The 27,259-nt window shown below is 38.9% G+C and overlaps 1 protein-coding gene across 4 annotated transcripts in view; it reads right to left on the bottom strand.

The window, feature by feature from the left end:
- Positions 1–27,259, bottom strand: part of EPC1 (enhancer of polycomb homolog 1) — an 89,778-nt gene that overhangs the window by 49,625 nt on the left and 12,894 nt on the right. The window contains exon 1 of one of the 4 annotated variants that reach the window (XM_032349338.1): positions 14,695–17,071. The exons of 2 other annotated variants lie outside the window; for them this stretch is intronic. In XM_032349338.1, the coding sequence (XP_032205229.1) occupies positions 14,695–14,847 (153 nt within the window). In that variant the 5' untranslated portion in view covers positions 14,848–17,071. Of the gene's footprint in view, positions 1–14,694; positions 17,072–27,259 lie in introns of those variants that run through there. One more of the 4 variants, XM_032349341.1, reaches the window with a different exon arrangement.

Below are 27,259 nucleotides of genomic sequence, written 5' to 3'. Positions count from 1 at the left end.
GCCAACATAAGTGAGCCTGAAAGCAGAATTTCCAATGGAGATGACTGCAACCCCGAACAGCTTTCTGTAGATATCCAGCGAGAATCACATAAAAAAGCAACTCCTAGATTGCTAATCCTGAGAAAAGGTAGGTCATATTGTTTTAAGCTGCTAGGGTTTGGATAAGTAGTTAGTTATGCAGCCACAGATAACCAACACATATGCTGATATTGGGTCCTCACTATGCAACAAAAACTGAAAATGTCAGAATGGCTTTGGAACTAGACCATGGCCTCTAAGGACAGTATTAGTGAAGAAGCTGTTAATAAAAGCTTCATGGTGTTTCCTTTAAGAACAGGGATGATTTCTGCAGATGAAGACAGGAAATTTAGTAACACTGTTACCTTTAGCTATGTGAAAAGTAGAAAAATTTACCTAATAAAGCAGGTGATTTAGCTAAGGAGATTTTAAACTGAGAGCTGAAAGTACGGACTTGTTTTTCTGCTTTATACAGTAAAAAAAAAAAAAAAAAAAGACAAAAAATAAACTGAATGAAGAACTGTTAAAGAGCCAGGACTCAATGGTTTTGAAAATGCGCAGTTTCTCCAGGATGCAAACGCTGAAATTTAGAAATGGACTCTGAGCCAAGATCAAATCCATGGCACTAACAGAAAAATGTGGTCTAAAACTAAATGGAAGGAGTGACTATAAATCTTTTGTTAAAAATCTCAGAAAGATCAAAGACTTTTCCAGATAAAAGGCCTGGTAAAGAGAACTACTCACTTCAGATTCTCTCAAACAAAAAAGCTTTTTTTTTTTAAAAGGAGGCTTGACCATGTGGTCTCTCAGCAGCAGCTCAGGATAGTAAAAGGCTTACCTGGACAAGTATGGGTGTGGCATTCAACTAATAAAATAGATTCCAATAAAATACATAGAAGACCCACAAACTTTTAAAAAGAATTACATATTCTGAAACACAGCCAACTTGAATAATAGACAAGAGATAATACAGAATGAAAAAAGATCTTCAGAGTCCCAGAATGTTGGCAGGAAGCAAGCTAAGAAAACTCAGTAACACAAACATTCTACCCTTCATGAAAAAGGAGTGAGAAGAGGGCAGAACCAAATGCCCAAAGGGCAAAGCTGAGGTTCTTATATAAATTATACTCAGGAACTGACATCCAACCAAGGAACTACTGTAATTGTGTAACTGGATTTCAAAAATGCTTTGGACCAGGAACCTTGTGTCTACCACGCTCCGCCTTCTGCCTCCTGGTTTGAATGGGGAATGCTTTACAGGATTATCCTAAGCCTTACCCAGTATAGTGTTTTGGTTATGTGAGGAAGGGGGCAGATATTTCTCTTTAGCTTAAAAGAATGAGAGAAATTTGAGAAGCTGTACCTAAGGAACTACATCTGAGCAGCATGAATGTAACTGAAATGGATTTGCATGAGATTCTGGACTATAAGCTGACACTACAATGGGATGTGAGACCTGTGGGGTTTGAAAGAGAGAGAGAGTATTCGAATGTCGGTAGTTTGCCTCCAATGATCCGTATCCCCTGGCATTCACAGCCTTGTGTGTTCCCTCCTACACTTACCAGACTTGGTAATTTCTAGCCCCCCAAAACTGCGCAAGATAGTAAGTGTTGTTTTAAGCTACTAAATTTAGGAGTGATTTATTATGCAGCAATAAATAAGTAAATACTATAGAATGTAAGCAGGGGAAAGGGAAAAGACTAGAAAAAGAGGTCAGATCATCAGGGCCCGGGAAACCCTGTATGGAGTTTTTGCATTTTATTCTACCAGAAAAAGGAACAATTTATGGATTTTAGATATTCAGCAACAACCAAATTCAAATTTTAAAAAGATCTTCCTGATAACTTTAAGCGGGGTTATAAATTTGAAAACCAGAGTAGGGAGATCAAGTAAGAAACAATTATAAATCTTTTAGACTAAGAGGCTGTCCCTAACCTTTTAACAGGAATTCATAGATTCAAATGTATAGATTTGTGTGAAGGAACAGCCTTAAAAACTGTAAAATCACTGAAGCGTCCAGAACCTGTTAAAAAGTGCAGAAAACTTTTTCACCTGATGAATTCTTCAAAACACATTTTATATATTTTAGCATTCACTAGGAAACCAATCATGCGTTTAAGTTGAGAAGACAATCCAACTGGCTGACACACTTGTCTACTTAATTAAGGCCACGTTTTTTGCTACCCTGCTTAGTATTTCACATCCTGTCATAAATACAGCTACAGGTGTATCAAAATCCATACTATCAAAATACTCCATAACAAAAATAATTTATGATGGAAATTTGTTGAAATTTTAAAAAACAACCTAAAAAACATGTTTCTATCCTTCAAGCCCTAAAAATCCTTCAAGGACTAAAAGTGAAGCTAAAATAGTAAGTTAAAAAGATCTGAGCACTTACTATATGTAAGCCACCATGCTATACTTTACACAGGATCTCAATCAGATCAGACTTGGGGTTAAGTGCACAACCAGAACTTTAACTAAAACCTAATTACATAGCTCATGTTTTGAGCCCAGTTGAGAAGGTATTTTCCACCCTATCAGACCTAATGCTCCTTTTTAAATTCTTTTACTATTCTATTTTACGCATTTTAAGAAGAATATTCAATCCAAGAACGTAACTGCAAAACAAAGGAGAATAAAAGGAAAGTAATTTACAATAAAGTATGTACTACAACATGTAAATACTTGGGATATTACCTAGGAAGACAAAATGGAAGCCATCACAGATGCTACATGTTTACAAAGAATCGCTATGAATGTAACAGTTAAAAAAGAACAGACGTTCTGCTTTAGGTCTGTTGACTCAAATTCCCAAAATGATGTTGAGGAAATTATTTCCAAAATGGTAACAACCCCTACAAAAGTTCTAAATGAAATACAACATTTCCCTACTTTATATATATATATATTACTTTATATACTAACAGCAATCCTAGAAATGTTAATACATGTGTAAATATATAAAAATAAATACACTGCACAAAAAACACTTTACATGTAAAATGAAATTAGGTCAAGACTCAGATAATTTACAAATGGAAATTTAACATGTTAGGATATTCTGGGGGATAGTCAAAATCGTAAGGGCAATTCTTTGCGTTGTAGGGCTACCCTTCGCACAGTGGAACTCACAATGTTCTTGACCCGAAAAGCATCTCCCTAAAATTGTGACTATCAAAGGCGTCCCCACAATTTTCCAGAATGTCCTGAGGATGAAGAGAATACTATAGTCCCCATGGAGAACCCCTGATAAGAAAGGAAAGTTCTCAGATGCTCAATAAGAACCCCAAAGGTCCACTTACTGGATCCTTGATAAGTATACTGTACCAAAATCCTTCACTGTAAAGGTATTTACATAGAGCTTCACAGTTTTTACAAATTTAAGGTTTGTGGCAACCCTAAATAGATCAAGCATATAGGCCTCATTTTTCCAACTGCATTTGCTTATTTCGTATCTTTGTGTCACATTCTGGTAATTCTCACAATATTTCAAATTTTGTCATTATTATACTTGTTAATGGTGATCTGTGATCAGTGATTACAATTCACTGAAAGCCTGAATGATGGTTTTCATCAATAAAGTATTTCTGGGGGGCCTAAACTCATGGCCCTGAGATCAAGACCTGAGGTTGAGATTAAGAGTCAGATGTGTAACCAGCTGAGCCACTCAAGTCCCCCAGTAATGAAGTATTTTTAATTAAGATGTGTACTTTTCTTTTGACATGTTATTGCACACTTAACTGACCCCAGTATAGCGTAAACATATATAACCCACATACTTAGAGATGGGTTAACTATTCATCCTCCTTGCTTTTAGTGAAAAGAAATCCCATACCATTTTGTCTTCACTGTCCTTTCAAAAATCATAACCCCTCTGAAATTCATACCATCACTTCTCAAAGCTGACTTACACATCTCTTAGTCAAGTCACAGAGCTCCCAGTCTTCTTCTCAACTACTAACACTCTTCTACCATCACGACTTCACCCACATTAATCTTTTCCTCTATTCCGCCTTGGGCACCACTCGTGATTATACTCTAGCTCCTGCCTTCACTGGTAATTGTACCACCTCTGACATCTAAAATCAAGCATCTCACATGCTTAGTTTGTGACTACCCTCTCCTGACTTAGTTTCGCCCAATCTAGCACATCCCTCCCACAGAGCCTTTTATTTCAGTGATTCCTACCACTCCCCCACTATTTATCAGCTCCCTGATGTCCTTTCCCTCCCAAACCAGCTTAGATTCCACGGTTTATCATGTGATCTACTTCTCATCCCTCTCTTCTTCCTCTTTCTAGGGCAAGGGTTTGCCCAGAATGGACAAACTCCTACTGTATATCTAGTTGGTGCTTGAACTCAAGTTTAATGCTTGCATTCAACTGCTCAAGTGAGCCGACTGGTCTCACTTGAAATGATCATAAACACCGAGCTGTCCTCTAGTCCTTCAATCATACCGCACTTCTCTAGTAAATCAGCGTTCCTCCACATACCTTCGTCTCTCTTAAGGTCCCCCCCACTACTCTGAGGTGATGACCTCACCTCATACTTCACAGAGAAAATAGAATCATAGGATGAATTACCTCATTCTCCCACTGCCAATTCTAATAACAGATCTGCATTTCCCCATCACATATCTGCCTTACTTTTAAAGAGGAAGAAGTACTCTAATGAATGACCAACTGTTCTAATTAATGACCAATCCCCACCATGAAACTGATCCAGGAGAGACAGTTTGAAGGAAATAATTTTAGAAAACAGAGTGCTGAGCAGAGAAGGGGACAGGATCATTTTATCCTTTTAGACAACATCATTACAACTAAGTCTAATAACTACTTTAACATTTTTATCTACTAATTCTATTACCTGGGTTATTTCTGTCTTTTTCTGTTATTTTTTCCCCTTGGTTGTTGGTTGTATTTTCCCATTTCTTTGCATGCCTGATAAGTTTTTAATGGATGCCAAAAACTAAGTTTTATGTTGTAGGACCTTTCAGTATTCCTTTGAACATTTCTGGGCTTTTTCTGAGACACAGTGAAGTTCTCCAAAATTAGTTTGATCCTTTTGAGAATACGGTTTAATCTTTGTTAGGCTGTATCCAGAACAGTCTTTAAAGCTAATTGGGGCCTACTACTAAGGAAGTAACTCTTTTGAGAGCTTTTATCTGACAACCTGTGTATTAGGATGTCTTTCTGCTCTGGCTATTGAAGACACAACATACTCCTCGCCCTATGTGAGCTCCCTGTACTGTCCCTCCAAGTTCTTTCCAACTGCTTTTCCCTCAGCCTCTTTAGTTTCCTCACAGATAGGCTCTGATCAGTTTTTAGCCACACTCAAGGGGATCTCTAGAACTTGGTGCATGTCTCATATCCTGCCCTAAAATCACTTCAGCATCCCCAAATTCTGAATCCTGAATTTTCTCTCTTCAACTCAAGGAGGCTGGTGTCAGGGTCTATTTGCGATCTCCCCTACGTCTGCTTACAGCCTGTAAACTCTCCGAGTAGAGACAGGGAAACCAAGGGCTATCTCTGCTTCCCTCATTTCTGTCCTATCCGTCCTTTGTGCCTGCTGGAAATTTGTGACTGATTTTTTTAAAAAATTAATTTATGTTAGACAGAAAGAGAGGGAAAACACATATAGACAAACACGGAGGGGCAGAAGGAAGAGAGAGAGAATCTCAAGCAGACTCTGGAGCCTGGAGCACGATGTGGGGTTCAATTTCACAATCCCCAAATCGTGACCTGAGCCAAAATCACGAGTTGGACGCTTAACAGACTGAGTGACCTAAGCACCCCATTGTGACTTATTTTTAAAAGAAATCATTTTGTTGCTCCCTAGCCCACTCCAGCCACTGTCCTTTTTCTGCTTCTATATTCGCCATGACTCTTTTATCTTTCATTATTTCTTCTATTCTCACTGGGTTTTCCTTCCCATTACTCCACCAAAATGGGCCAATGGCACACATCCAATCAAACAATCACCCTCCCCTTACTCATCTTCTTAGTGGACATAGTTAACCAAAGTCCCTCTTTTTTGTGACACGATCCTTATTTTCCTCCTACTTCTCTATTAGCTACTCCTCTAGCCGAGCCCCAAGGCACAGCTTTAAAAACCATCTATCTCCCAAAGACTTTCAAGTTTATAGTACCAACCCATGACTTCTAAATTTTACAGCTGTAGTACAGACTGTTCTAATGCACTATGTTCTTACATAGCCAGTTAGTTATGGATAAGAGGCACTTCAAACATGTCCATTCTTTCAGTATCCTCCCTCCTCCAATTTTCCCTATCTCAGTAAGTGGCCCAATCATCTACCTATCCAGGTGCTCAAGGTAAAAATCAGGAGTTAATTCTTGATTCTCCCTCTCTCCATCTAGTACATTCAGATTCACCAGCAAGTTTTGCTGGCTCTACCTTCAAAATATACCTCAAATCTATCCATTTCTCTTCATCTCCACTATCACCACTCTAGTTAAACTCACCATCAACTCTCATTCCTGCCAATGTGGCTCATTCTCCCACATGGTGGCAAGAATAATCTTGAAAAGATGCAATTCATATCATGTCATTCCTTTGCCTGAAATGCTCTAATTGCTTACTTCATTTCAAAACAATACAAACTTCCTGTAGTAGCCTAGAATACCAGCCAGGTATGGACCCCTGACTATCCTTGGTCTTCAGTCTCATACTACTCTACCTTTTTTCACTTTGCTCTCATCATACTGGCCTTCTACTCCTCCCTCAGGCTTTCTGCATCTATGGGTTTCTCTGCCTGGAATGTTCTTCATCCAGATCTTCAAAGGGTTGGCTCATTCCCATCATTCAAGTTCCAAATCCGTGTTCCTTGACCACATATGCAAAGAAAACTCAATCTTCCTCCTTCCACCTGAAATTAGCTTGTTCTACTGCCATGCAAGTTGTACTTTTTACTTTTATTTGCCTTCTTTTTTTGGTGTTCTCCCATTAGAATTCATTCAGTTAAACAAATCAAACCCTTATTACATGCCAGGCACTATTCTGGGTGCTGAAAACACATCAGTTAAAAAAAGCTAGACAAAAATTCCAACTCTAATAGAGCCTACTATATATTCTAGGACATAAGATTCATGAAAAAATGAACGCTGTTTATTCACTGTCATATCCACAGGGCCTGTAACAGTCGTTGCCTCAAAGCAAATGCACAACAAATATTTGCTATAAAAGTGAATGAAAATGGATTATCTCCATTTTCTCAGTCTTTGTACAGCAAACATACCTCACCTCAAATACCTCCACTTATCTACTAGAATAATGATCACGTTCTTGCTTTAGACTTCCAAATAGCCATATTTATATTTTGTTTCCCTTCACCCTCCATTATATTACAGATAAAACACAAATTTGCAACCATCATTGTAAGATTCTGGCTCCAATTTTGAATTCTCATAACAATAAAAGCATTGTGACTATAGCACCCACTTAGATTCTTTAAATCCTTTATAACTTGTGAGCCTTCCTAGACTAAAATGAAACTAATTATCCATGCACCCAGACTACCTTTATTTCTGTGTAAATTATGTTTATATAATATGCAAATAATATCATTAACTAATTCAAGATTGAGTGACTTTTTTATAACCACATAAAGCACATCTGGAAACAGACTTGAATTTATTGGTAACATAATACACTCATTACAACAAGAAATTATCACAGCCTTGCTTCATTTTGCAGTTATGAAAACCTCAGTACTCAGGTGTGTACATGCATGCACTCAACTGTTGGAACCTGGTTGAAGCCTTGAGTCTAAGGCTGATTTTCCCAATTATTACCTAAGTTTAAAGACACCCTTTTTGCAAATATATACAACTGAACAAGAAAAGAACACATCTAACACGTTCACATCAGAAAATCCCCAAACACAAGGGATTGCGTAAATGTAGCTGTTCTTCAGAATCAAGAAAAAGGCCATTCTAAACATTCAATTAGTACTTGATAATAACAAGTCATCTACACAGCATTTTTACATACCCTGCCTTATTCACTCCTTGGAGCTACCTTGTAAGAGTAAATTAGAAGACCACAGACACATAAAAGACTAAAGTTCACTCAGTAAGGTTAAGTGATTTGTCAAAGGCCACAAAAGCCAAACTGCATTTTCTCAGAGAATATACGACTGCTACTTGTGATTTCACAATTATGAAAATAATTAATCCCAATATATAAAAAGATTTGAGACTGTATTAAATCATCAACAGGATGCTTTATTTTATTTATTTTTAAAGGAGATAGAAGTTTATTGAATACACCGCAGGAAGCAGCAGGCAGGACAGCAGAGAGACTGTCTGCCCATCCACAGGATGTTTTAAACCTCACATTATCTTTGCCCCTGGATTCACTCTAAGGCCACGTTCTATTTCTTCAGCCAGAACTTGCTATACTGAAATAAATTCAAACAAAATGATTTGCTTTAATATGTTACAAAATTCAGAAAACAATGCCACCACGTATAACTGAAACTGAATAAAATTTTCAAAGATAACTTCTTCAACAACAAATAATTGAGGAAGAGTTTGATCTTTTGAAGAACTGATTATACTCCCATTTATCACAGCTACAATTCAAATAATGGGTCATAGTACTCTTAATTACAACATGTCTTTGTTTTCATCCACCCTACTACTAGGAAGCTGGTGGATGAAATTCACTTCATATACATTTAAAGGAACAAAGTTGGGTCTCCATTATGTTTAAAATAACTGTAATAGCTCAAAATCACTACCTGTAATCACAGGCATTAAGTTACATAAACTTGATCAGGAAAGACTTGCCCCAATGTGTAAATGTGCTTGAGTCAACACAGTTAGCTTCAAGTAACTGATGGAAAGTAGTTTTAGCAATTTATTGAAAACATCTGAATCATTTTTCTCATTGATTTCCCAATAAAAGATATATTCTTACAGAAAAGGTATTATAAAATACTAACATGAATCACACCTTAAGGATTCAAAAGTTTACTTTAAAAAGTAAAAGACATACTCTAATCCCTGTCTTTAGAAGTATTTCATATTTTCATACCACTTTTGCACCTAAAAACTCACAACTCATTTTATTCCCAAATTACAACATAAAATTCTCTTTTCCTTGTTGATTCTTAAGAAGCAGAATTACAAACTCTGCCATCGTTCCATGGTATTACTGCTCCTTTTATAAAGCCATCTTTTACTTTAAACTTACTGTTTTAATCAACTGCTTATAACAAATATCCCTAACTTTTCAGGAAAACTGAATCATATAGTCAGACTCCACATTTTTATATATACAAACAAAACTTGTCATTAGCAATGTACGTACATACACACATTAATCCTTCATCTGTTTAACTTTACTACTACCACATACCATGATGCAAAATGAATGCAAAATATAAAAACTAAAATCTTGTTTTTAGGGGTGTTGGTTTAATATTCAATCTAACCACAAACTTATGAATGTGTAAACACAGGTTATTATTCCTTGTTTACAAAATTTAAGCTATCTTACATTTAGATGGTACTTTTAATTAAGTACTGTTAATTAGGAAAAAGAAATAGCAGTTCAGCACAAACTCCATTACAGATCACAAAGCATTCACAAAATATGATTAGATATGTAAGCCTGTCAGTATCCATTACTATTGTTTTATAAGAAAATGAAGTCTAAGTATAAATGACACTAATACAAAATTTTAAATATCAAACAGGACACTAAAATAAGAGCTCTTTAGGCACCTAGGAATTATAATTTTCAAGAAGCTCCTTTGGCAGTTAAGAGTAGTCAGTCTCTTCCTAAGTTGCCTATTAGCTTTTTTCAATTATCCTTCTCCTATTAATAAGTCTATCTAATTGTCATACTGATAAAATCAAAATAACTTCATTTGAAATTTCTAGAAGTAATGCTTAACCTTGAGCTTCCTGCTCCATCTCATTATCAATACTTTGAGAAACTGATGAAAAATAGGAACTTTTCTCCTAAAAAAAAATATACCATCACAAAATTTTACGTGCGTACTGTGGGAATTCATAACTTTCAAGATTATTTCTAGCAACCCTTAAAACACTTAAAAACTTCTACTTAAAAATATCTTGGTAGGGGGGCACCTGGGTGGCTTAGTGGGTTAAGCCTCTGCCTTCAGCTCGGGTCATAGTCTTGGGGTCCTGGGATCGAGCCCGGCATTGGGCTCTCTGCTCGGCCGGGAGCCTGCTTCCCCACTCTGTGCCTACTTGTGATCTCTGTCAAATAAATAAATAAAATCTTAAAAAAAAAAATCTTGGTAGGGAGTGGCACCTGGCTAGTTCAGTCGGTAGAGACATAGTTGAGCCTTGATATTGGGGTCATAATTTCAAGACCCATGTTTGGGGTACAGCTCACTTAAAAAAGAAAAAGAACAAATAAAATGTAAAAACTAAAAAATCTTGGGAGGGTAGAATTAAATTTTACTACTGCTTCTCAGTTATCTTTGGTTTAAAATAGACTATTTACTACTTAATGCAAAAAAAACCTCTCAATTTCTTTCTAATGCAAACCATTTGAAAAAATTGAACCTTGCTCCTACAGCAACTGAGATTTCACATATTTTCTTCACTTTCAAGACAGAAGGGAGAAAGCGGGATTAACTTAACAGCTTCAAATACAAGGACTAAAAGCTCTTAGTTTAAAAAATTTTAAGTTTCTTTAAAAAAATGAGAAATCAAACTTTTAAGTTGATCATTTAAAGTCCTCTAATTTTTTTATAAAATAGAAAACTACTTTAAGTTTTGAAAATGTAGCACTTATTTTTCCTCATATCAAAGAGATGTACATATTTCCAATTTCCCCCTAATTAAAAATGAAAAAAAAAAAACCCTGCCCACTTTATAAATAATCCTTAACTTGGGTTTAATAACATTGTATACAGGACCAATAATGGTAGGTGGTAGTCTTAAGAGGGGAGAAAAGCAGGTGTAGGAGACCATTTTGTCTGGTTAGAACCCTATTAAAACAAGGTGTTGGACTGTAATGGCTAGACCCTGCTTCTGACAGTCTCAAAGGTGGCTGTATAAAGTAATATCAATGTGATATCATTAATATGTCAATTACATCACATACCCTACCCAAACCAGAGTAGATAATAGAACTAAAAAGCTTAACTCCACTCCTAATGAAGCCACAACACACTATACATCCCAATGAAAATGTTAAACTACTGGAACCAGGTAGCTCCAATTTGTTGGAGCTTTAATATCACTTTAAAATCCATGTTTTCAGTGTGTCTTTCCTAAAGGGTAAGTATCCATATGGGAAAATTATAATTTAACGTAAAGCTCCAATTTTGACTAACACAAGTCAACTTTAATAAAAACCTATCAATAGTACTGACATCTTGGAAAAGCTATCTTTTCCATTAAAAGTGAAGCTATGGCACTAAACTCAGTATTTGAACATTCCTAACTTCAAAGTTATGATCTCAAATTTAAGATTATAATCTTAATAAAAATGTTCAAGTACTATAATGGTGAAACATCTGCCCTCTCCACTTGCTTAAACTTCTATCTTTTAACCCCCAAAGGGACTCATTTATCTCATTTTAGAGCTGACAGTCTTTTGATTTCCTATTTGAAAATTGCCTCAGGGGCGTCTGGGTGACTCTTGACATTAGCTCAGGTCTCAGTCTCAGGGTCCTGAGCTTAAGCCCCATGTTGGGCTCTGCCCTGGGCATGGTGTCTACTTAACAAAAAGTTATTTTTTGATTTGGCAAGTTATAATGTATTACAGTGTATCAATTCAAACATTTAATCCCTTAACGTCTAAAACTCAGTCATGTCCTTCAATTTATTACAATCTGGAGTTATTTTTCAATCCTACAGTAATAAAATAAATTTTAAAACTGAGTTAAGTCATTTTTGGGTGGGGAATTGAGGATTTCTGCTTAAAACTGTTTCTTAAAAATTAAGAGGCAGGCCTAATTAAGTCAATGTGTTCATCTTACATTACTAAAATTGGTTAAATGGGAGTACATTAATAAGTTTTATTTTCAGTGTTAAGACCTAGGATTTCTGTTACTCACCATAGAAACAAAATACGGTAAAAATTACCAGACAGTTTACATGACAATTTTGCGGATACATTTTGATCATGAAATGCTTTCTTAATCAAGTGGTGTATACAAAACCATCCTCATTTAAGTCTGCCCTATTTTTCATGATCAACATACCATTATACTTCTTCTAAACTAGACTCTCAATTCAGGTTCTAGAGCACTCCAAGAGACACCATAAATAATGCATCAGTCAAAGGCAAAAGTTTGTTTTAACCATTCATCTTTTTAAGAAGTATATCATGCTTCAGCAAATTATCAAGAAGTTTTGTTTTTCTAAGGCTAGCTCAAAATTCAAATACACTTATGTTTAGTCTACATTTTCAACAGCATGTATCATGCTACTTTTAATAGTGTGACTTACATGGCCTGCTACTACTACTGACAGCATGAACCGCAGGACTGTACAGCAGCAGTTTACCTGGTACTGTTTACATCCTATTAAATTCGGTATCTGTTCCTGAGGTCTATGTTTCACTGGTCAGAGTTTTGGTTGTATGTAAACTGAAACAAATTTAAATAGATGATGGAAAAAGAAGTCTGAAGGAAAAAAGTCCCTGATGTCCCTGAGAAATAGACTCCACATGTTACTAACTAATGATATCCACTGCACTGTAAAATGTCAAAATTATTTCTGTGAACAAAATTATCTGTAAAATTTAACAAGTATTAATACTTCAGTTGAGCTCAGCTCTGATTTCAGGTTGTACGTCTTGGACTGTTCTAAGTATTCACAGAAGCAAGACTCAACTAAATGTCTAAAGTGTACTGTAGTGCTACTTTGCTTTTATCAAGGCTCTCCCCACCTTCCCTGGCTGCAAAACAAGAACTATAAATTAAATTCCAAGGCAGTGTAACACCAGCACCCCAACTTGAAAGTATTATCTGTAAAACTTATAAACAGAAACAAAAATAAAACCAAAAGACAAGATTCTGCAGTCACAAGTACTTTAATTTTTTAAAACAAATCACTTATTAAAAAATAAACAAATGGCACCAGTCTACTCTAAAGTTGATACATGTAAAATAAAGAAGTTCCGTCTCATAGATAAAGGGCTGAAAAGTCAGTACTACACTAGACAATCTCAACTACTACATAAACTTATCACCTGGCTTGTCTATAAAGTTAGATTTAAAACACTACTCTCAAAAGTAACATTTACTGTCACAACTATTTTACTTGAAAAGGTTAAGTAACCCAAACAGTTTAAATAGCTTTATTTTCAGAATCAACATTACAAAGCATAATTTCTACATTTAAAATTCTTACAGTACCAAATAGAAGTATTACAGTACAATTTTCCACAACAAAATTGTAGCACACAAATCCAGCGACTCCTTGATTTCCTTGAACTGTCAATACACTGCACCCTGTTTAAATGGCTGTACCTGAAAACCAAGGTATGCAATTCCTTAGGATTAGAAGTCATCAAGTTATACTGTCAAGGATCTGGGGGAAATGAGAGGAAGATTCTATTATCCTTGTGTCTGAACCCAATTTCTACAGCAAGGTAATGCCACAGCTATGATAAAATGTCCATTAGGTGTAAACAGTTGAATACGGAAACCCACCCGATTTCGACATCTCAATGTTAAGATTTCTGTAAATGAACTCAACTTTAGTTCAGTTATCGATAAGGACCCCCTCTTTCGAAATCTATCTAGATCAATAACATCTTCTTAAATTGGGTCTTTTCTTCCCCTATGTTGAGAAACCAGAAAGAAGGCGAACTTACACTTTATTTAAAAAAAAAAAAAAGGCAGTAATAAAGTTACAGGCTTTAGGAAGAGCTACGTACTCCAAAATAAGTCTGCAACATAGTCTCAAAGAGCAAAGAAAAGTCAGGAATAGTTTATGACCCTCCGATTAATTAGAACTGGGGAGGATTAAATGCAAAAGTCCCAGAAAGAGGCTATTAAGTCTTATCTTCTATGAAAGTCAGTCATCCGGGCAAACACGCCGCACCCTCGACATTCTACTGCAGGGGGTGAAGGGAATATGAACCTCACAGACGTGCTGTCAACATTACAGGCCCCAGTGAGCCCAGCCACCTCTCCAGGCCAACGGGAAGTGAAAATTCCCCCACAGTGCACGGAACCTGCGCTCCGCGGCGCCGGCAGCGCGCGAAGACCGAGGTGGCCCTAGAACGCCACCCAGCGGCCTGCGGAGAGGGCTGCAGGCGGGTCCTCCGCGGCTCCCGGCTCGCCGCACCCCCACCGCCACCCAGCCCGTTCCCCTCGCCGGATGCACAAGGCCCAACCCAAGAACTAAGACCACAAAATGGCTGCCGGCAGCTTCGTCACGTGACCCCTTTGTGCCTTTCGGGCTCCCGAACTCCGCGGGACCCGGGTACAAGTGGCCGGGGTCCGCGGGTGGCCTCAGAGGAGGCCCCGCCGGGCCGCGGCGGCCGGGGGTCGAGGCCGGGGGAGGCGGGGTAAAGGCCCGGCCGGCGACTGAGAGTCGGCGGCGAAGAGAAGATGGCGGCCATTTTGTGTGGGTAGGCTGCTCCGCCGCCGCCGCAGGCAGCAGAGGGAGCGGGGCCTGGCGCTGGGTCGGACAGGGGAGTTAACACGTACCGACTCCTCTTCCTTCTCCATTCCGGTGGGCATCTGCGGCACGGCCCGGTTTATCGAGGCGTATTCGTGCAGGTCGGGCAGATCCTCACAGCGGAAAACCGGCAGCGGCTTCGAGGCGTCTAGCGCCCGCGCCCGAAACGACAGTTTACTCATCTCAGGCGCAGCAGATACCTCTCCGCTCTGGGGAAACGGCCCCGGCCAGCGGGATCATGGAGAACCGGGGGTTCGGTCCCCACTCGCCTACCGCTGCCAGGGACTTGAGGGGCGGAGCGCAGAGCCCGCCGTCCGGGTACTAACACCAGCCGGGAGGGTGGGAGGCTGTGCCGCTCCGCTCCTCTCTCGCTCGCTCTCTTCAATACGCCATGGCCAACATGGCGGACATTAAAACTCCACTGTGCGCTCTTCAGCCAACCCCAGCCATTCCCCACACTGCATCGCGCAGCGGCGCGGGCACGCGGGGGGGGGGGAGCGCGGGCTCGAGGCCGGGCGCCGGCACGGAGCGCGCGTCCCGCCAACCCCCGGCGCCCGCCGGCCTCGCTGCTCGCGGCCCCCACCCTCTGCGGGCCCGGAGGCGGACGGGCGGGACGGGGCGGACTGGGCGCTCGGACGCCGGGAGCCGGCTCCTCCGTCCTCCTCTGCCTCTCGGGCACGCGCTCACTTTCTCTCGCTCGCTCCCTCCCAGCGCCGTTTTCTGACAGGCGAAGGTGCAGGCAAACTATCTCCACCCGCACGCCGGTTTTGCGAAAGGCAACGGCGGGAGAATTGCGGGGTGGTGCTATTGCCCCGGGGTAGGCGGGCTCGGCACCTGTCACCCCCGCCAGCTGCCGGCGCGAGGGGCGGGGGAGACGCCTGGGGGCCAAAGCCGCCCTGGGTGGGGGTTAGGAGGGGCGCTCCAGAGGCGCAGCGCACCGATGGGAAATTCAGTGGGTGAATGCATGTCTTAGCGGGCTTTCAGGTCTTTAAAACAAAAATACAAACGGAATTAGGGGCAAAATGCCTCTTCGGGTGAACTTTTACCAGCGATTATTTTTACGTCTAATGAAACTCTGGATTATAATATTTGACAGGCTCAGCCGCAAACCATTGGTCAGTTCCCATCCATTGGGCTCAATATAAACGGTAGACATCCTACTCTGCTCCAAAGTAGGGTGGTTTTTTTTTTTAATCTTGCATTTTATCCACCCATATTCACTCTTATTGTAATTGAAGCAAAAGGAGTTATTATCGGACACTGTTACCTTAGGGGGGGAAAATTTTTGAAGCAAGACCTTCAGAATTTTAAAGCCAATTCGTTACATGTAGTAGCTCATGATTTTTTTTTTTTTTCAACTGAAGGAAAATGCTGCTTCGACATAGCCATGGGTTCCACTTATCACTTGTTTTCTGAAAAACTTTCTAAAATTGAGTCCTATAAAGATCTGTAGTGCTCCTGTCAAATCAAAAAAAGAAAAAAAAAGGCGGGGGGAGACCGTGTTGTTATAGAAATTTAGATGGATGTCATCTATTAATATTTGGTTTATAAAATACACGTGAAAATTGGTATCTACAAAGCTCTTTCCAGTGGGTTATTTAAAAAATCCAGAAAGACTGTTGTGGTGGGTTTAGTAGGTTTGCCAGCAAAATTACAAACATTCACTGAGACACAAAAATGTTTTATAAGTCTGGTTTTCTTCCTGGGGGCTACATGGCAAAAATAATCACTATTCTTAAATACCGGGTTGGATAGGAGCTGTTACATGCTTAAGGCACACAGGCAAACTGCTGTCTTCCAGGTTGGTTTAGCTACGCTCTACCAGGTGGGGAAAAGACAACGAGTGCACAGATTGTAGTTCTCGAAAATTACCCTGAAACTCTTCATACTGGCAACTTCCCTCTAATGAGGCAGAGGGACTTTCACCTACATTTCCTATACTAAGACTGTGCAGTGAGCAAACATTTAGGAGTCCTCATGGTCTTCTATGTATACTGCTGATTGTCAAAGAGCTCTCGGAGAAGGACCTTTCGATGACAACTGCCACACCTGGAGTGTTATGATGAAAGCGCATGCTGTTGTGGGAACAGGCAGGAGTGGCACCCAATGCACAGGCAGCGGCTCTAATGAGAGGATTCAGGGAAGGTTTTTTGGAGGAGATAATATCTGAGTCAAAATTGTGTAGGATAAGTATGAGTTAACCTTGCCAAAGAATGAAGAGAAGGAAAAGTATGTTAGGCAAGGGAAGCAGCATGTGCAAAGGCAGCCACGAGAGCCCATGTCATATTCTGGGAGCCTCAAGAATTGCCAAGCATACTGTGCAACAGACACGTATTTAGGCAGGTTTAAGAGTTCTGGCTCAATATTCGTAGAGTAGTCCTCTCCAGCCTGCAGTATTAGATTTCTGAAAATCCTGCAAGTAGAATTCTGTTGATTTTACAGAAGACTTTGCAGAGCAAAGTCTTTACAGACTTTACGGACTAATAAGACTTTCTAGAACAAAATAGGGTCTTAAATTATGAATGAACCACCAAGGAAACAAATACAATATTTTTAAACTGCATTAAAATAACAGCTTATGAATAACATTTTCTTCATCCCTAATGGGCACTATACAAATCAGTTCCTTGCTCCCTAGAAATTCTAGAATCACCCTTCATGGCAGGTTTGGAGATGTTTACAAATTAAGCTTACCTTTTTGCAGATAATATACCTGCTGAGAGACATTTTCTTTTTGCATCAATTCTCCATCCGGCTCAATGCCCTGGATTTCTGACTCCTAGTTCTGGTTTCCCAAGGACCCAAATGCTGGAGTCCCAAGCCTTATAAGTCAACTCACTTCCCTCCCTCCTAAGGGGCAGGAGTGCAGTAATAATGGTTCAGGTTTCAATGTAGGGGATACAAGTAAGATTCTGACCAAAGGATACCCAGTTAACCAAATGATCAGCCCAAGGCAGTATGGTCAAGTACAGTGTTATGGGAGTTCAGAAGGAAAAGTCAGTTCCCGCTGGGCTGATCGGAGAACATGGAGAAGATAGTGTGTGATTTGGTTGTGAAGGATGACTAATATTCCAATTGGCAATGGCAATGAACTGGTAGAAGAATGGGTATTCATGGGAGAAAGCAACTGTTTGAACAAAACAGTGAGAGGAGGCAGCTGGCTGGTTTATGAAGATGAGAAGGCTTATTTGGCCAGAATTCAGTAGGAGACTCTGACAACAAACCAGGTATATGATAAAATGGGTAGGAACTTGGGTTGAAGGAATAGGGGTAGAAAGAGATAAAGTTTTAGTGGTGATAATAATTATAATACATCATGCTCAAATGTGCTTCATTTCAATTTATACCAAATACAGAAATTCTGCTGAAAACAACAAAGAATGTGTGAAATGCAACTGCTCTGGCACTGCTGTTGGCTATATATAATAAACCTGAAATATGGTTCTGAATTTTAGTTCATGTCCAATATGTGCCCAAGTCTTATTATTTATTCTTGGACATTGTATCCAGGATTCGTTCCCTTGTTTCCATTTCCATTGTCTCAACCATAGTCCCAGCTCTCATCACTTCCCGCCTAGAAATGACCTCCAACCCAATGCATCCTTTATTCGTGCATTCCTTTGATAAGCTGTCCTTAACCACCTACTTTACAGGAAAACTGCAGGTACTCTCATAGTGACTAGTGGTAACCAGCAGTGGCTGGATGAAGCTTTGTTTCCTGGGGATATCAAGAAGAGAGTACAAACTGTCCTTCAGGAGTTCATAGTGCATGCCACCAAATCAGTGTGCCTAAATCCCCACTCCATATGTATCCTCCCCTACCCAAGCCACTTATTTATATCTGCTCTTTGTTTTGCCCATTAGATAAAGCCTTTTGGGGGTATATCGTTGTTAGGGTGCCTCAGTAACTTTGACTAACTCTGTCTAACATAGTTTCCCATTACTGCCTAAGACACGCTCTTCACTGCCTCCTAAGTCACACCACCATCTTTAGAAATCAGCATGTCTTTCCTGCCTCCAGATTTTTATTCATTCCTTTCTCTCTATTCTCCCCCATCCAGCTTCAGACGGACTATATATTTCTAGCTACCAAAATGCTACCTCACAGAAATGTTTTGAAGATTCAATAAAACAATCCATGTAAGTATTTAGAATGGCCTGTGATCCACAGTAAACCTTCAGTAGTGGTAAACTATTGTTATTATCCTCCAAAATCCAATTCAAATATCATGTCCTCCATGAAATTTTGACTACTTAATCTCTCTGGGTTCTAATTTCCTAATCTGAAGAGAGGTTAGGTGAATTCAAAATAATTCTTCTTAAGCTTACACCATTCTTTCTCCTTTCTGAACTCCTATTATTACACTTTCAATCAGTAAGAATAATAACCACATTTACTATGTGGCAGGCAATGCAGAAGTACATTTTAAATGCATTATCTCATTTAATTTTCATGGGAATCCTACGAGATCTGTCCTGTTAGAGAGGTTGCAAGACCAGCCTATGGTCATGAAGTTGGTGAGAGGCAATGCTGAGATTGAAATCCCCGGTGTCTTCTAGAGTGAGGCACCCATAACCAGATTATAAAGTGAACTGAGGAGTGAATGAGAGGTGAGGAAAGATGTTGAATATGGGTTACCCTTTTAAGAGCCTTAGCAAGGAAGGGAGGAGACGCAGAGACAATGGGGTAATTATTTGGGTCACAGATTTTTTTGTTTTTGAAGGTGGGAGAGATATGGGCATGTTTGTATGCTGAAAGCAAAAAATCATGTAAATGGATTAACTTTAGAGCTATCTTCCTTTGAGGCAGGAAGGAAGGACAGCAAGAATGGATAGTGATCCAAAGAAGTTAAACTCTCTGATGGGACAGTAAGATTTAAAAAATCATGATGCCAATTTTGCTAGCAGCCCTCTAGATTCTTTGTGTTCCTTCGAGCATTCAATAAATATTGACTGGATGTTTACTAAGAACTAGGTAAAGCAGCTTGTGCTGGAGAGTAACCTATTTAATCCAATGACTGGCACTTACTGACAGATTACACCTGTGTACAGGCCAGGTGTTAGTCCAAGGTTGTAAGGGGCAAAGGCATAAAAATGAGAGAGTTGTGAGACACCAGAGGAGCAGGCGGAGGGGAGGAGGAGAAAGAAAAGGGAGGCAGAAGTAGGGAAAGGGAAGGTAGTAACGCTTAAGGTGCTTTACAGTCTCAGCACATAAAATGTATTATATTTGACAATTTGTTCTACTAAGCAACATATCCAAATCAGTATGGTATAAATGGTACATGGGGCGAAGAAATGAAACTTGGAGAAATAAGAGAAAAACCATTAACAAAGTAGAATTTTACGTTGGAAGATTTAAGTCAAATTTATTAGTGTATGGTAGACCAAAAAAGATTGACAGGGAAAGGGGCTTTCAAGAGAGACTTACGTGAGTTACTATTGCTTCTATGACCCAAGGAAGGAAATCATTTTCCTTTTGAAATCTGAGGCACAGAATTATATTCTCTATTACCTAATAAATTAGGATTGTTGAAATTAAAGTTCTACTTTCACTCTATTCTTCTTTACGATACTGTGAGTAACCGTTGTGCCAATTACTTAGATAAGCACTCTGAATCCAGTTTTTCCTCTCTTCCAGAATAGGGAAGGGAAAGTGAATAATCTCAACCCCATGGATGGAGATTATAGGTGTGAAGAAGGATTCATGGAGTGAGAAGAGGAGGGCACGGAGAACAGAGCCGGAGGAATACCAACATCTAGGAGACAGCAGAAGCACAAGAGCCAGGGAAAGAACAGAGAAGGAGGGACAAGAGGCTGCGAGAAACATGAAAGCCGGCGGAGGTCCATATTTCAAGGAGGACCCAAAGGGTCAACGATTAGGACCAAAAATGTCAATGAGGAGGACCAAAAAGTTGGAGGTTGTCCCTGGAGAACATAAAAAGCATGACTTCTAGAGGACGCTGTGGGTGGAAAATATACTCTGGTGAGTTGAGACGTGAATTGGAGGAGGCATGGCTGAGTGGTGCCTGAAGAATGTTCATTAATCATTTACCAGGCAAGCCAAAGCCAAGTAAAATTTTGAAGTGATTTCCCAGTACTTTTCTGTGATACTATTATTGTTACTTGCCCACCTAAGTGAGAGTGCCTCCAGGCCAAAAATCAACTTAGCTTCAGGACATACCCAGTGACAGAGCAGCTAACATCACCAGCACCTCCCACATTAGACATATTAAGAGAGAACATGTTCCATTATTTCACAACAAAATCCTGGTTACGGGAGGAAGTAAAACTTATCTACCATCTTTAAAGTTGCAGAAGCCAGTGAACAAAAAACCAACCCAATTAGTGATAAGGATATACGTCACATCCATATCTTCAGATTTCTTCTGAATTAAGTTTCCCAAACACTAGACTCATCAGCCAAAAAACAACACGGGTGCACTGTGGTAGAAAGTGGACTTGGGGGACGCGTGGGTGGCTCAGTTGGTTGGACGACTGCCTTCGGCTGAGGTCATGATCCCGGAATCCCGGGATCCAGTCCCGCATCAGGCTCCCAGCTCCAATGGGGAGTCTGCTTCGCTCTCTGACCTTCTCCTCGCTCATGCTCTCTCTCACTGTCTCTCTCTCAAATAAATAAATAAAATCTTAAAAAAAAAATAAAGTGGACTTGGATATTATATTTTGGTTTAATTGATTTCTTTATACTCAGGTTAACACTTTGATGTTTTTGTTTCTTCCGGTCTTTCCTGGGTTTTCTTTTATTTTTCATTTGCTTGTTTTGTAATATTGGAATAATAATGAATATTGTTCTGTAGTCCTCACTTCCAAATATAATCTGAGAACATTCTCACCTCATTAAATAGTTTTGTAAGATTATTTTTTGATAGATACTTATCCTATGTATATACCATAATTCCTTAAGCGTCCCCTCTTTGGGAGGTTTACAAAGTGTACTGACTTTTCTTTATTATAAAGAACACATATTGCCTTAATAGAACATTTAAAATAAACAATGGGTTTGAATTTTCATGGCTTAAGACTCAGAATATCTGCTGTTCTTTATTTTTTATTTTTATTTTACTTTTAATTAGTTAATCAATTAATTAATTTTGGTGGGCAGCAAGGAAAGGTTTAAGAGATAGCAAAAAGACAGGACAAAGCTGGGTTGCCCTGTTTTTTTTTTTAAGGATTTATTTATTTATTTGAGGGGGCAGGGAGAGGGTGTGAGCACATGGCACATGCACGCAAGCAGTGGGGAGGGGCAGAAGGCAGGGGAGAGAAGGCGAGAGAAAGAGAGAGAGAAGTCAGGCTGACTCCCTGCTGAGCACGGAGCCCCCACTAAGGGCTGGATCCCAGGATCCTGAGATCATGCCTGAGCTGAAACCAAGAGCATATTGCTCAACTGACTGAGCCACCCAGACACCTCTACCTTTCTTTGAATAACAATACGGCCAAATCGGCGCAAATGAAGGTGGACAATTTTACTGCCATTCTGAGTTGATGGCAAAATACAGGTCTTCAATATCTTTTTTTTTTTTTAAAGATTTTATTTATTTATCGGGGTGGGGGGGAGAGCGAGCACAGGTAGACAGAATGGCAGGCAGAGGCAGAGGGAGAAGCAGGCTCCCTACAGAGCAAGGAGCCCGATGTGGGACTCGATCCCAGGACGCTGGGATCATGACCTGAGCCGAAGGCAGCTTCAATATCTTAAAAATATTTACGGACTAAAATGTAAGTATTTCTTCCCAGATATTAGTTCAGCATTTTTCAAAAGTATGATCCATAAAACATTAATCCCAGAGGTTACATTCTGAGATGAGGTACATAAAAAAGTTACATATAAAACCAGTAAGTTAGAAAAATACTGTCTATCATATGTTTCTTTTAAAAATATGGATGGGCTCACAAGGCGTAGGATCAGGACAAGTCCTGCAGAAAATAAATCTATTTACTAATGCTTATCACTGTATTTTTCAAATTTATCAAACCATGCAACCTCTTACGATATACTATTAATTATCACCTTTAATTCTATAAAATTATACTTTGGGAAATTCTAATCTAGGCAACACAGGGAAATGAAAGTTTTCTAATCAAATTTTTCATTTAATTGCTTAAGAAGCCTGACATGCTAACTTTGAAAGAAGCATAAAGATCTTATAAATGCAAAGTACTATCCTTATTACCAGGATAAAAATCTTTTTTTTATCCTGCTAAACAGTGCAAAATAAGACATTTAGTGTAAAACTGAACAGAATTCTAACCAACACAGAATTAAGCAGATTGCTACTCTTTAGCAATATATTTGGTATTTAATACCAAATTAACCAAATTGTTCAGCCACTTTTCTTTCCAGAGGTTTCTCTATTAAAAACAACATGGTAAGCCACTTTGATTCAGATTTTTATTCTAATTTAAGCTCTTGGAGCTGCAGTTTCTTCATCCATACAATAGGAATCAACAGAATCTACTGTTTAGGTTGATACATTGATTCAATAAAATCATTAATGCAAAGAGTTTATCATGAATCTGACACAAAAATAATGCTCAATAAGCATGGGTTATTTTTAAAGGACATTTTAATCCTATTTTATCCCATTGCTCATTTTATTTTTCTGGGCTCCCCTATCCCCCTTATATACAGTATAAAACAAGATTCATTGTAAAGGCTTTCAAAACTCTTAGCTGAGGCAACAAAACAAAACCAAGCTTAAAATGGCCTCAAATGAAACCAAAGACCTATATTTGAGTATATATACATATACACATATAACTAATTTATATAAAACATTATACTCATTTTCTAGAGGTTTTTTTGTTTGTTTGTTTCCCTTTAGTAGTTTTGTTCATTCCTACGTTTAAATCTACAAGGACCCCTGGCAGCCAACACCGTCCCCACCAACCCCACCCCCTTGCGAAATGATTCATTAGGCTGGCTGCCCAGTGACTGCTCAATCTCCAAACCTGGTCAAGCAAGCTCCCCAGGGGGTCAGGGTCTCTCTGTACAGGCTGCTACTGTTTCCTTTAGGGTGAGTGCTTTGTGTAAAAGCAGTCAAATGGTAAGTAACATTTTGCATTCAAAGTAGCAACATGGTGCACTGAGACACAGCATTAAGTCTTGAAAGGAACACTGGCTTCCATGTTTGAAGAGCTAGATGCTAATCTAGTATCTACCACTTACCAGCAGTATGACCCTATAGAAATGATTTAATTTCTGAGCCTTAAGTATCTCATATACTCAGTCTAAGTACTTGTTTTCCTCTCTTTCAGGCCACTCTGATGAACAAATGAGCTAATATAGTGAAAAATCTTTGACAGCTGCAACTTCAAATATAAATATTAAGGAAGAATATATTATTTCAATTCCACCTTAATGGTTAGGAAGGGCATATGTGTATACATGCCCCAAAATAACACATTGGAACAGAAAATCTATGACCTATCCAAATTGCAGTTGATCACAGATTTGATTGAGAAACTAAAGTGCTTTGGACATTGCCGTAAATAGGAAATCTTCAACACAACACTGAGATTCACCCATTTATTTATTTTTCAATAATCTTTTTTTCACCCCTTCTAATTTATCCGGCCATATTTTTTTTCAATTATTCTAAAGAGTGTCTAGCACAAAATAAAAGTTCAAAAAAATCTATCATAAGTTTGAATTATTTTAAGAAATGTACCTGATTATAATTTTTATAATTATAAAGTTTTATAATTTTAATGTATTTTCTAAAAAATCTCTCTTCCTCATCATCACCTTAAGAACAGAAAATCAGGGACGCCTGGGTTGGTTAAGCAGTTGGTTAAGCAGCTGCCTTCGGCTCAGGTCATGATCCCAGCATCCTGGGATCGAGTCCCACATCGGGCTCCTTGCTCAGCAGGGAGCCTGCTTCTCCCTCTGCCTCTGCCTGCCATTCTGTCTGCCTGTGCTCGTTCTCTCCCCCTCTGTCTCTCTGATAATTAAATAAAATCTTTAAAAAAAAAAAAAAAGAACAGAAAATCAATAAAAATGGTTTTTTTTCCTGAATCTCCTCTTCTCCCTAATTTCCCCCATTTTAAAAGCAGCATTCCAGGTTTTTAGCAGATGACATGCTAAGAAAACAAATGGCTAAAATACAGTGGTTAAAAATACTAGCTCCAGAGTCAGACATGATTAGGCTTTTGAAGCTCTGTGAACATAAATAAAATTATTAACTTCTATGAATTGCAGTTTTCTCTTCTGTAGCATGGTGACAGTTTGGAATAGATAAAGAGGATAAATAGATAAAGAAGCCACGTGACCAAATTTACGGAGTTCTTACTTCGGCGGGGCACTTACATATACTATCTCATTTAATCCCTATAAAATGTTATAAAACAGCTCCAGCGCCTGTCATTATAGTAAGATTTCAGTAAGTGTTCTGAGATAATACTCTTTCACAAAAAGGCCGAGCACTTTTCTCAAAGAAAGATTAAGCAATAGTTTTCAGTATAGGGTGGGAAGTTGGTTGCCCTGGAGGAGGCTGAACCAGGTCCTAATTATCTTCATTTTAACATAAATGGTAAACTGGGTTTATACTAGCTGTTCACTCCTTCTTTTCATTGAACAGAAACACTCAAAACCCAAACCTTCAAAAGAAGGAAATGCTATGGGAATGAAAAAGTATTTCTTCTTGAATAATTTTTCAAACCCTATCTTTTGTCCTTCCATTCACAAAAATGCACACACACACACACACACACACACACACACACACACACACACACATTTTATATCAGACTCATGGAGGACACTATTGTGTGTCTCTTTAGTATCTAGTTTCATTCTTCCATCTTAATAGAACTCCCTGCCTTTATTTTCTTGGGTTGTTCCAGAATCTGTGCTTCTTCAAATAAACTTTCAGGTTCTACTTGAGAAATAATGGCTCTTAAGGAGTAATTTTGAACTATATTCTGTCTAATGGCCTTAAAATTCTATTTTGTTAGTTCTCGGAATAAAAGACAAAACAACTTTAAGTATAGAGAAAAGGATAACCTTATGATAGTATTGCCTCCATCATATGGGTTTTTAGACTATTTTTAGAAAGAAGAGGTTTTTAAAAAATTTTTTTCAATTAATTTTTTTAAAAAATGTTACATATTTGATTGAGCGAGCACAAGCAGGGGGAGCAGCAAGCAGAGGGAGAGGGAGAAGCTGGCTTCCCACTGATATGAGAGCTGATCCCAGGACTCTGAAATCCTGGGATTACGACCTGAGCTGAAGGCACTTAACCAACTGAGCCACCGAGGTACCCCCAACTAATTTTTTAAAAAGATTATTTGAGAGAGAGAGAGCGTGCACATGTGTGCAAGAGCACGAGCAGGGGGGAGAATGGAGGGAGAGGGAGAAGCAGACTCCCAGCTAGGCAGAGAGCCCGTGGGGGTTCATCCCAGGATCTCAGGATCCCAGGACCCTGGAATCATGACCTGAACTGAAGGCAGACACTCAACTGACTGAGTCACCCAGGCGCCCCAGGAAGTAAAAGGTTTTTTTAAACCATGTTATATTTTTATAATTGAGTCATCAATGAATTAAAAAATAATGCATGCTTGGCGATCTCACCTGTATCAAGTGGTTATTTATGAACATTTTATGTTAAGAGATGTAGGTTCCAATTCTGCTTCTACCCCCAGCTTGCTGCATAATCTTGATTTTAATGTCCCTTGGCCTCCCATTTCCTCAACTTTGAAAAAAGGACCCTGAAAAAAAGGACTTTGAAGAAAGGACTTAATGGTCCCTCCCAACTTTTCCAACTGTCAAATTTTATGACTATCTCCCTTTTCCTAGTAGCTGGTAGGGAAAAAAAGGATATATGAAATTTTTAAAAAGTAAAAAGTGAAGAAAAGATCATTCAATTTGAGATGTACGATTTCTATAGTAAATATGCCTTTAGTGTTTCCTGGCTATATGTTTACATAGTATAGAAAGCCCTAGGAAGAGTGTAAGAGCAAATAGAGTTCTGGAAGATATTTCACTGAGTGAGTCAAAGATGTAGTGCTTTGTTAGTTGGTAATTAGTAACACTTGATGCTTAAACAAAAGGTTCTTAGAGGATGCTTAGTAAAAGTAGCTTTGTCATAAATATGGTCAAATGTGATCTGAGAAATCCATGTAGCTCATATCATTAAAACTGGAAAATAAAGATTCAGAATTAATACCAAAAGGAAGAGACAAACTTCAAAATAAAAGCTGAAGCAGAAGTGATCGAAATAATTAAGCTTAGTAATAGAAGATCTGCAATTAGCCTGAAATTCTCACTGGTAAAGGGCAGGGAATTTCTAGGTAACAAACTGAGAAAATTAACACAATGCTACTATCCAGGCACTGAGAAAAATACCAAATAGCAACAACCAGAACAGTAGTAACAATTTAACCAGTTTAACAATTTGAAAAATACGATGCAAGTATGAAGAGTACATTTAAATCTTACATCCAAGAACTATATTGTGTTACATATACTTTCATAAAATTTCCTAATGTTTCACTTATCAGGCCCTGCCTCTGTGCAAGCACTGTATTAATGCCGTATTTTTCCTTAATGGACTTAGTTCCTGTAAAAACAAACAGGGCATG

This window comes from Mustela erminea, chromosome 6, assembly GCF_009829155.1.
Source record: "Mustela erminea isolate mMusErm1 chromosome 6, mMusErm1.Pri, whole genome shotgun sequence".
In the NCBI taxonomy this organism is placed as follows: Eukaryota; Metazoa; Chordata; class Mammalia; order Carnivora; family Mustelidae; genus Mustela; species Mustela erminea.
Note: the sequence above shows the minus strand (reverse complement) of the source record. Positions and strands in the feature narration are given on the sequence as shown.